General features: G+C 31.7%; 1 protein-coding gene, 1 long non-coding RNA gene and 1 pseudogene across 2 annotated transcripts; all 3 read left to right on the forward strand.

Moving 5' to 3' along the window:
* Nucleotides 1–2,388: 2,388 nt before the first annotated feature.
* LOC136973669 (venom serine protease inhibitor-like) lies at nucleotides 2,389–3,497 on the forward strand. The gene is made up of 3 exons (XM_067268407.1): nucleotides 2,389–2,473; nucleotides 2,538–2,717; nucleotides 3,219–3,497. The coding sequence occupies exons 1-3, from the start codon at nucleotides 2,416–2,418 to the stop codon at nucleotides 3,404–3,406; spliced, it is 426 nt and encodes a 141-aa protein (XP_067124508.1). The 5' UTR covers nucleotides 2,389–2,415; the 3' UTR covers nucleotides 3,407–3,497.
* A 325-nt stretch (nucleotides 3,498–3,822) lies between these two features.
* On the forward strand, nucleotides 3,823–5,748 carry LOC136973665 (kelch-like protein 10 pseudogene; annotated as a pseudogene).
* Nucleotides 5,749–10,025: 4,277 nt separating this feature from the next.
* LOC136973666 (uncharacterized) lies at nucleotides 10,026–10,525 on the forward strand. The gene is made up of 3 exons (XR_010880531.1): nucleotides 10,026–10,087; nucleotides 10,165–10,254; nucleotides 10,326–10,525. It is a non-coding gene; the product is annotated as an uncharacterized lncRNA (long non-coding RNA).
* Nucleotides 10,526–11,915: the final 1,390 nt, after the last annotated feature.

Raw genomic sequence — 11,915 nt, forward strand, 5'->3', positions numbered from 1 at the left:
TTGTTGTTCTTTTCTTAAAATAAATTATAGTTATATAACGATGCAAATATTTTTTCAGTAAAATTTTACAAAAGTTTGCAATTATTATGCAGTATATTTTACTGCATAATAATTGCAAACTTTTGTACGAAGTTAAACTGTATGTATATTAATATAGTTCAGGAGTCACCAAACTTTTTTTACAGCGTGCCGGATAACTGAGAAAATGACGAGCGCGGGCCACGTAACTATTTTATTCAACACAGTATACTGATTACAAAAGAAATAAAGAAACCCAACATATTTATTTACCAATACACAAACACAATTGCCTCAGCTCGCTTAATCGCTTTTCTTCAAAACTTCATTGCAGGTACTTACACAAAAAAAAACCTTCTGATATCCAAAGTCGCAAAAAGTCGCCGAATTTTTTATTTCACTAATTTTCTTTAAAATGATATTACTGTCAAATGCAAAACTCAGATTACACCAATTTTGGCATTTTTACTTACACTTATTTTAATTTTTCTATGTAATAAGTTCCATATAAATAATTATATTTTAGCTCATTTGTGGCAGAGTTCCGCGGCGGTCCTTATTTATTAAGTTTTCAAGTTCTGTTTATGAAAATTATTTAGGAATAGGCTACTGTAAATGATGGTAATGACGACAGAAAAAATTTGTAATTTATTAAAAATAAACTAAAATATTTTATGTACAAATTATTTTATGTAAAGAAGATCATTTTTTCAGAATTTAATATTGTAATGAAAAAAACATGTATTTACTATAAAAATTCGTGTACAGTAACTTATTAAAAATGGCGCCTGAATAAAACGGGAACCTGCCAAACTGGGAAAAATATTCAGTACAGTGCAATTCCGGTTTACACAAGTTTTACTGTATTGGCTTTTTTATAGTAAATATATTTATACTGAACTGAGTATCATGGAATTATTTAAACATTTTCAGCAACATGTTTTTCGAAGTTTCTTACAAAGTATCTTCTTATTTGTTAAAATTATTCTTTCATTAATTATTTTTCAGTTAATAATTTTAATTAAATAATTAATGATAAGTAAACGTTATAAAAAAATTAAATTAAATTACTGACTTGTGTAATAAAGTAAGAATGCACCATAAATCCGAGTTATCCGAGTTCAAAGAAAATTTTGAACTCGGATTACTTTTTATAGTTCAACCGAAATTCACCAAACTTTGCAAAAATATGAAGCAACTGTCTGGCTTTATATTCCAAAACACAGCACCCAAAAATGTCAAAATACCTCTTTAACAAGAGTCAAAAATTAAGTGTTTTTTGAATATATCTTATCTGAGAATTAATTATATTTTCCAAAATATAATTTATGCATACGCCAGAGTTGTTCTGAGCATTTTGACATAAAAATCATTAAAATCTAATGTGGGATTTTTTTTAAAACTCGGACAAAAAGTGCGAACGTTGTAGCTTGAACCCCAGTAGCTTGGGCTTTGCCCAGGTAATTATACTGGAATTACGTTTCAGTTCAATAATTGTTTAACAAGGGTTTTCTTAAAACAGAATTTTCCTCACCAGATAAGGATCAAATTTATTTTACTTCCTGCTTCCACTTGAAACATACGTGATCAATTGTCTTAAGCCATTTTATATACATATTTTTATGTTTCCTCTGAAATATATAAGTTAAAATATATAATTTATTTGTGAAAATATTCCAAATAATTACTTAAAATTTTCTATTTTGATAAATATAACTTTAACTTTAAAATTAAATGTGAAAACTTACAAAATAAGTTACGCCATTGCAATATTAAACATTTCTAAAGTATTTAAGCTTGCAAAAATAGCATATTTTTCTGCGTATATTACTCGAAAAACAAAATAATAAAGCTTCGAGGTCGTTGACAATCATTGTTCATTCGTCCATATACCATAATATCCACAGGTATTCATAGAACAACTTTTCTTAAGTATAAAATAATATATTTTCCTGCTTGTAGGATAGTAAGTAATAAAAACTTTACCACATTATATATTCTTTACGTGTGTTTGTATATTCTATTTATATTTACTACTTCAAACATTGAATTTTTTCTTTATTTTTATAGAAATTGTTATAAAATTTAACACCAGAGCATACTTTTATTTCAGTTACCGTAGTGTACGAAAAAAGGAACACTCATTCGTATGATATTTCATGAAAAAAATTAAATTATAATATTAAAAATATAACGAATCGTAAAAATAGTTTTACCATATTTATAAAAAGTTTTATTATTAATGTTTACCCAATCATCTCCAAGAAAAGATTCAATTAATATTATTTTGGAATTTCCTATAATTTTTCTTTATAACTGCAATTTCCTATAATTATTTTCGTAACACCAATTATATTTCTATAAATTATGCTTCCTGGCATTGCTACGACAAACACGATGCTGGTTAATTACGGAACTCTACTACTTTTCCTCGTCTTAGCCATCGACGGAGCCGGTAAGTTTTATTGTTTTATTATTTATTCCATTTAAAATTTAATTTTTTTTCATTTTCCTATCAGAATCTCAAAGATGCGGAGTAAACGAGGTATTTGACGATGCCAGATGCGAACCTTACTGCGAGAATGCACTGGACGATCCTTGTTACCAGCAAGTCGAACGTTCGGGATGTTTCTGCCGAACTGGTTATATTCGAGATGAAAGAACTAAAAGGTGCATTCGTCTAGAACAATGCAGCAGCCGTAAGTACACGTTTAAACTCTTGACATAGTCCGCTCCGCCAAAGATTAGACACAATTTAGCCTGAGCCGGGCCTAAGGGCCGAGCCGGGCACCAGTGACCAAGCGGTTCCGTTCCTGAACACTGGGAGTTCGGTCTGGGTTCGCGCCTGGCCAGGACGGGCTGGCTACGTGGGGTTTTCCGGGTTTTCTCCACGCTCGAATAGGGGTCAGTTACCCTTAAAAAAGATCTCCCGGAAGGCATTTTCCCTAGGCAGATCGCCTAAGTGCTGCATTCCCGTAACTTAACTAAGCAAACAAACGTAAATAAAAGGGATGGAAGGTTTTTATTTTATCTTTGTTTTACTTTTCTTTCTGTAAATTTTATCACTGTGACAATTTCCAAATGTCACCTTCCATCCCTTTCATCTGACATAGATTCTTTCAGCTCAGGCTAACTCGTGTCTATTCTTACGCAGAGAGGACTATAGTCATATATTAAAATGGTGACTGTAATTTTATTAGGTGTGTGTCAACAACCGTACACGGAACTGGATTTAAATGGCAGATTTACTATTTGTTCGGGGCCAAAACAATCCTATACTGGATATCCTTATCGACAAAAACCCGCTTGCGCTTGTATATCGGAATATGCCGAAAGTAGAGGAGGGTGCATTCCCATTTCTCAATGTAGACGTTTAGAAAAAAATTAAGCGAATATATAAATGGTGTCCGATATTTTAACATTACGCTTTGTATACAGTTTAAATTTTGAATTGAAAATAAAATTTGATGATAAGAAAAGTCTCGTGTTTTATTGTAAATTACAAAGATGAATTAAAATTTAGTTCTTTTCATTAAAAAATCCAGCAACGAGTCGCGTAACTTTCCTCGGCCAAACTTGTGTGTAGCGCCATCTGTAATGAGATTTTATTTTAAAATTTTTTAATATTATTAATTACTATAAAGTGGCAAAAAGCGTAATTTTCGTTTACGTGGAGATGGCGTTTGCGGTCTCACCAAAGCTTAAAAAAAAAAGGATTTTGTTTCTTGGAATTCATGGGGCTTTCTTTATACGATTACAACATTTCGATACCAACAATTTGACACCAACAATATATGCCAATAATCAATTTAGATAATGTGAATTTGATAATTTATTGACAGAGTTAAACAAAATATTCTTCTCAAAAATAATGATGAAAGTAAAACAAACTTTAAGTTCTCACTCTTTACAAGTACTGAGCAGAATAAGACATAAAGGTTTACTTTGCGATGCTGTTTTAAATACTGATGATGGTGGACAGTTCCAAATTCACAAATGTATAATAGCTGCTTACTCTGATTATTTTGAAATCCTATTCACGTTTACGACTTATGGAAAAGAAAAAGATTCCTTTTTAATGTATGATGTCAACAAAGATACCTTAGAAAGAATCATCGAATATATTTATGAAGGTCACACCAAATTGGAATGGGATAACGCCCGAGAAGTATTCATTGCCGCTGAACAATATCTTGTGGATGGATTGGTGTTAGACTGTTTAATATTTTTTGAACTCGAGTTGAACATTAAAAACTGTCTTATAATAAGGAAATTCATAAAGACGTATCATTACCCAAAATTTAAAAAATTAATCGAAGACTATTTATTGAAAAACTTCGAAGATATAGCTACCAAAACTGCACAGATAATGGACGTCACTGTTAAAGAATTAATAGAAATTCTCAAAAATGATAGACTTAATGTTAAATCTGAACAATTTGTTTGGGCGACGATATTAAAATGGATCGATATAAATCCACCACAGAGGAAAATTCACATGTTTCAATTGCTGAAATGCTTTCGTATTGGGTTACTAAATATGGAATTTCTCACTCAGAATGTGATAAACCATTCTTATATTTTAGAGAACCATAGATGCTATTTTTTACTTATCGAAACATTAAGGTTCCTAAATAGCATAAATATACTCGAAAGCATGTATTACAAAATGATCATACCTAAATTTGCTCGTCCTAGATTGCCACACGAAATCATATTTGCCGTAGGAGGGTGGAATTATGGTTCTACTTCTAATGCCATGGAGATGTATGATGTTAGAGCCAATCGATGGATTCAGCCTGAGCACAACTTTCAGATGTCTGCAAGAGCTTATCACAAATGCGCAGTTATAAACCATTATATTTACATAATAGGTGGCTTTCATGGGACAAAGCAATTTAATAATTGCAATTGCTTTAATGCAATTGATAAAAGTTGGAAAGAAATAGCTCCAATGCATAATAAACGCTGTTACGTAAGTGTTGCGGTTCTAGATAACATCATTTATGCTATGGGAGGATTTGATGGTTTAGTTAGAAAAAATACTGTTGAAAAATATGATTGTAATAGAAATCAATGGACTATGATTGCACCCATGAATTTACAGAGAAGCGATGCGAGTGCCACTACTTTAAATGATCGTATTTATATAACAGGTGGATTTACCGGAACAGAAGTGCTTAGATCGGCAGAATATTATAATCCTGAAAATAATCAATGGACACTCATTCAATCAATGAACGTTCGCAGAAGTGGAGTATCTTGTGTAGCATACAAAGGATATATTTATGCATTGGGTGGTTTCAACGGTAACACTCGCCTAGACACAGTCGAAAAATACAATCTACACCGGAATGTTTGGAGTGATGTACCACATATGTTATCATCTAGAAGTAATTTTGATACCGTAGTAATTGATGGTGTCATATGTGTAATTGGAGGTTTCAATGGAAGGACTTCAATTTCTCAAGTAGAATGTTATGACGATGAAAGTAATCAATGGCGCAAAGTATCAGAGATGAACATAATTAGATCAGCTCTAGCTGCATGTGTTGTCCGTGACATTCCAAATATCAATGATTACCTCTATACAAAGAGAGATCGATTAGTTGAAGAAAAGCGGAGAAATCTGTTACAGTTGCAATTACATTGCAGAAATAATTCAAATGTTTAATATGTTTTTAATGTGTATAAAATCTTTGTTTAATAGCTTAATTAGAAATAAATTTAATCAACTTATATAATAATTTAAAGTTATTGCGTAAATTCAGTATCATGGACGAATAAATAGTTTTAAAAAGTAGTATTGTACGGTTTTTGAATTATAACTCTTTCCGCCCAGCACCAAGAAGGCCTTTTCAGCAAATCCATTATGGGTTCGGCCAGGTCTGAAATTTGGCAGCTGGATCGAGGCCCGACATAGCCAGACAAGCGTTTTCCAGATGTCAAAAACTTTAGGAATTTTTCGACCCATCCGGATTTGATCCCTGCTTTTCTAGAGCAGAATTATTCGACCTTTTCACACCTCCAGATCAGAAAAAACAGAAATAATATTTTGCGGATCGGCAGAAGGCTAAAGATAAATTTTCTTAGACTTATACCGTGCACAACTGTCATAATTTTATTTAAACAATTGCAAAAATAAAATAGATAAGCAAGGAGTTACTCAACTTTAAATTCTGTGGCGCCATCTGTTATCATATTTTATAAAAAAAACTTTTTATATATTTAACTATTATAAAATGGCGAAAACCTTAATTTTCAGGGTAGGGTTTTATAAAAAAATTGCGAACGCTAATAACGAGTAAAATCTTCATTAAGTCCGACCCCTCTCGAGATACACACGAGCCCATTAACTTCCTACTCCTTAGACCTTTAATCTCCAAAATTTAACAGCAAGAATCCGCCTAATAAACAAACCTTCCTTCAAAACTTCAAAAGTATTCGACAAAAACCACAGGAGATATTAATCTTCAAAGAGGATGAACAAAATCGTGCCCCCCACACGCACAATCATCCATACACAGAAAAAAAAAACCCGAATTTTTTGCAAAATTCTCGACGTTTCAAAGCGCTCTCAGTCCAAAAATATAAAAATCTTGGAATAAATTTTTGACCGATTGCCATACGTTTCCTCTGCTATATATAAAACAGAACTTATTATTCAAATAAATTTTGAATAAAATTTCAACTTTTTTTTATCAAAAATTTTCTCATATTTGGTAAGATGATAACTCTAAATAAGGGATTTGCCACACCCCAGAATTGTTGACCGTTTCTACGAGAAACCATAATGGAACCATACTTGTACTGTACATGCCACCCTTTGCGATCTCTCGCAAAGGGTAGCATGTAGAGCAGCGGTTCCTAGCTTTTTTTTACCAGGGACCACTTTAATTTCATTGTTGTTAGCAGGGACCACAAGGTTTAAGAAAAATAACTGTTACAATCTAAAAATAAACTTTAATCAAAACTTTTAACATAAGTAATCGTTAAACTCAAGAGTAACATGCTTTAACAGTACTATTATAATAGAAAACATAACATTTTTAGTAAAAATTAAATTCAGTTTGTATCAATGTGGGAATAATAATTGAAAATGAATAAAAGTTTTAAATCTTTTGCGGACCATATTTTAGCTCTTGCGGACCACTGGTTGGGAACCGCTGATGTAGAGGAATGCATCTTTGACTTTTTTACTTCTGTCAGTATAGTCTGCAGATCTGGTTAAGTCGACCGACTCATTCCGAGGTATAATTGTACCAAATATTTATAGTAATTGAATAAAATACGCATCAAGAAATTATCAGTCGTTTAAGTCATCCGATATTGAAACTCCAGTTTTTTACGTTTGTAAAATTTTAAAATATCTTTCAGACGTCTTTCTGTTTCAATAGAAACACAATTCAAACATGGCGGCATTTAGCAATAATGTGATAAACAATCGCGCGCTGGCCTGTCTTTTTCCTTGGCCTCGGTTTCTATCTATCCGATGTCATTCATGACAGTTGCTACGAACAACCAATGAACTTTTTACTTATCCATATTCTAATGTTTACAAAAAGCACGTTGCCTGGCAAAGCGGCTTTAATACAACTGGAGAAGCAAACCAATGACATTGCCGTTTCATTTGAAAAGGACCACGTCATTGGCACTCTTACCAGTTCAGTTAAAGCGATTTTTCCAGACGACGCGCCCAAAATGATCTAAGCAACGGCGACAATGAATAATTATGACGTCGAATGCAGCTTTGTTTGTTTTAACCGTCAATTCTATTAATTGAGATAATTAGTAAACATCAACTCTCTTTTATAAATGATTCACACAATTGGATACTACAATTTTTCCGGTGTAACAACAAGCAATTTACATTTCTCTTGCGATTCCTACGAAGAAAATTGGTTATTTTTGATGTTACAAAACAGTTAAAAAGACGGTCATTTCAAACAGTTTGAAAATCGGGATCGTTTATTAAAGTTTGGGACTGCCCGCCTAATTCTGAACACTCTGTTCACTTCAGATTAAATCGTCTTTCAAATATTATAAATTTATTTCAAATGCGTTTTAATATCTTCTTTAATCGTTGCTTTATCATTTCATACAAGAATTACTACGTGCATCGTCTCCCCTCGTTGTAATCATACCGCCGCAAACTAGCGCTTTGTGAGAGCAAAATGCTAGCAAACGTGCCCTAGCACAACCGATGACGTCAAAGGCTCCGCCCCTCTCTTCTTGCTCACGTTGTTTTTCCTTTGCTAGAGCAAAGGAAAAACACCGTGACCTTTTATTTATAGTTATTTATAAATACATTTAAGCCTAGTTAGGCTTAATTAGCAGGCATATTTTTCCCATGCTGTTCCAAAGTTCGGGACGAAAACTGACTGATTACAAGTATAGGTTATAACAAAATCTTTGTTCTATAGCCAATCCACATCTGGAATCCACGTCATGTGGACTATGTTACACGAGCAAACGTTGTGTAGTTTGCGGCTGCTTCTTGCCGTCGTAACTTACCTAGCAAAAATGGCTCATAGCCTCATGGGAAAAAAGGCGGGGCTTGGAAGCGCAACCAAGCGTACCTAGCTACCGCTTCTTGTAGTTTGCGGCGGCTCATAATCATACAGTTCCGCTTTTAAAGATTCCTCATAATTTCAAATATTAGAAAATTATTTCTAACGTATTTTAATATTTGGTGGATCGTATTATTGGTTAAATAAATCAACAAAACCCAAGACTAGCTTATAGTATTATCTAACATCACAGCCTGAAATAAAAGCTTTCAACTACATAGTTCTACCATAACAGTCATTAATTCGGTATGTAATAATATATCTGTTGTTTATTCTTTGTGTCCATAGGTGTGGTAATTAGTTTTTTAAGTAGATTGAAATTTTTAATTTATCAAAAAATACGATTTATATAATTATAATAATTCAGTTTACTAAAATTATTCTATTTAAAATATTTTAAAGGTGGACATGGATTATTCCTCGTCAAATGAATTTTGCCTGAAATGCTTTCTCAGTCCTTGTTTGAACACTGCTTTAGTTTTCGGTTATGAACCATTTAGGCCTTGCCAGTGCATGTATCAAACTTCATTTATTTTTCCGAGTAAATCACTCAAACATTTTTATTTCAATTGTATCGAATTTTTTCTGTGGATATGTTTTGCATTTGGGTTTTACGATTTGATTTCGGGATCTAACGGATTATTTCTATTTTTACATTCGCCTAAATTTTTGGGTTCTGATTCAATTTTCATTGAAATAATTTTCACGTTAATAACGTTTAATGTAGCATATATTTTCAGTGTCTCGAAACGGAAGAAATGTCCTTCGTTGATTAAAATTAAAATATCAAATCATTTAGAAGTGGAAAAATTACAAAATATTGTAACGAAACTTTGGCATTTCGCCTTATCTTTTTCATTCGGCTGTATAATATGCTATCAAATAATGAACGCGGTTGTTTGTTATCGATTGGACCAAAGACATCAATTGACATACGAAATGGTTCTCTGCTCTGTGTTGATTTGCATTTATGTCTCTTATCTTAATGGATTAATTTTCCATTTTCGCGTTATTTGTCTTTGTGTTATAATAATTGTAAAAAGAGGATTTTTGCGATTATCCGAAAATTTGTCTTTGTTAAAAATTGAAAATTTTAACATTGAACGACAAATAGAATCATTAATTGATCAACATTCGGATTTATGGGCATACATTAAGCATCTCAACAACATCTTTGAAGATATTATTGTAATTTTATACTTTAACCTGTTATTTGTGACATGTCTTTGTTGCTATCAATTGATCTTTATTGATATGAGTTTAACAAACAAATTTCTCATTCTGTATTTGTCAATTTTTTTTGCGGTTACGTGCATTGTAATAAGTTTTCTCTACTCGTCATTTACAGTAACGGTAAGATTTTAAGTAGTATTGTATAATATGTAGTTAAATACTGCATAATAATATCTTTTCTAAATTTTTCAAAACAGATGCATGATTCATTTCAAGAAATAAGACGGTTTTCAAGTACAAATATTAATCTACAAAATAAGTTGAAAGTAAGAATATTTAAATGTTTGTCTTTTTTGTATTCACATCGTTAATTTTGATTACACTGAGAATTTTCGTACAATAGATTTTAAATTTTATGAAAAGATTCGGGAAGATGTCATTGAGAATTACCATAGGTGGATTTTTCTACATAAATAAAAACTTTCCAATTAAAGTAAGTAGAAATATTAGAAAATATATGTAAAATGCATTTGTATGAAAATTTTAAATATTTGATATTTCCAGGTGGCCAGTTCTCTACATTCAATATTTGAAGGTCTAATGAAATTCAGAAGTGTCAGTGATAGGCCTAAGAACGAAGCGTGTTTACAGTCTTCTACACAAAATGTCACACATAATTTTTGAGTTGAGTATAATTTTTAAAATATTTTTACAAGATTACGTATTTCATTTGTATTGTATTTATATCAAGAAAATCTGCATTCATTAGAGCTGATTGTAATTTTTTTGTCTATGCATGCGATCAGCAGCACATGGCATTAAAAATTTGTTTTTCTACGGGAAAATTCTTCTGAAAAATTATCCAAAATGGAAGTATCGATAGATAAAACGTAAAGATTTGATTTAATTCTTTTATTAATCGTTTTGTTCAGAATTTTTAAAATAAAATCTGTTTATTTTCTACAACTTTAAAAATTCGTAGAAAATTATCGAAATCAATTTTCAAAACCCTGATCCCAAGGTTAATGGAAGAATTAAATCAGATTCGTACGCTAAAACCTGATCAGTTCTATCTACTCAGTTTTTCGCGTATTCTTAGAGAAGGATTTTTCCCATAGAAAAAGCATTAATCTGTAAATATCGTTTATTGTAATTGACTTGACTCTCCTGATTTTTTGAGTTGTAATATTTATTAGTGTAAGTTTTTATTAACGTTTTTGTATGCAATATTGTAGCGCATCACTTTAATTTTTATGTGTCACAGAATTACAGTACAGGTATCCGTTGCATAACGCAGTTTTGCTTAATGGAGGTTTCACTGTATTATGATTTCTTGTTTACAGATCCGACATAACTTTGAATTGTAGAAGTTCGTAGCCAGAAAAGTTTTCCAAAAAGCACCTCAGAGTGAGAAAGTATCAACTTCTAAGTCGTCTTTTATTTTATTTATAATTCCACCTTATAACCTTACGAGTTAGTTCATTCTCTTCCTAGCATTACTGTATTAATTTTTAATGGAAAAACCATTTATTCATAAGTAAGGTGTCTATTTAAAAATTTAGCTTATTTTCATTTTTAACTAATGGCAAATACGAATAAAGCATTGATAATTTGTAATTACGACCAGAAAATACCACAAATCGAGTTCCGGCTATTGGCGCTGTTTGCCGGATCGGCAAAATTTAGATCTATTGATCGCTCAGGTTCCAGGCTTTAGACGTTTGTACAAAATGTAAAGTTTTAAAATATCCTTTTAAGCAAAGAATACAATATCACGTTAGCGGTAACGTTAAATTTCACAACTATCGTAATTAAACTAAGTATATAGGCCTATATCGAAAATCACTCCAGCACATAAATAGCAAATTCACCAACACTTTGATTAGATAAGCGTATGTATGTTAAATAAAAATAGCTGTTAAAGACGTGTTAATTCTGCCACGTACATAAAGGCATTGCCACAATCAAATTCTACATTCAAGTAAGACATCAATTACATTTGCCTCTAAAAACTGACGGTATCGTCCATAACCAACATTACGAAAACGTACAATCCCGTCTTCAACATTCTGAAATAATTAATGACGTACAAAATATTTTAAAATAAACAATCAGTTTAAATACTCTTTCAGAGGACGAACTTTGATCGTAGGC

The sequence above is a fragment of the Centruroides vittatus genome, unplaced genomic scaffold (assembly GCF_030686945.1).
Source record: "Centruroides vittatus isolate TY-2023 unplaced genomic scaffold, ASM3068694v2 contig_3255, whole genome shotgun sequence".
Taxonomy (NCBI): Eukaryota; Metazoa; Arthropoda; class Arachnida; order Scorpiones; family Buthidae; genus Centruroides; species Centruroides vittatus.

What these genes read in the sequence shown, in the direction of transcription:
- LOC136973669 (XM_067268407.1), top strand. Translation starts at nt 2,416, where the DNA reads ATGCTGGTTAATTACGGAACTCTACTACTTTTCCTCGTCTTAGCCATC. An exon ending in CTTAGCCATCGACGGAGCCG is followed by an intron (nt 2,474 to 2,537) that starts GTAAGTTTTATT and finishes TTTTCCTATCAG; the next exon opens with AATCTCAAAGATGCGGAGTA. An exon ending in TCTAGAACAATGCAGCAGCC is followed by an intron (nt 2,718 to 3,218) that starts GTAAGTACACGT and finishes TAATTTTATTAG; the next exon opens with GTGTGTGTCAACAACCGTAC.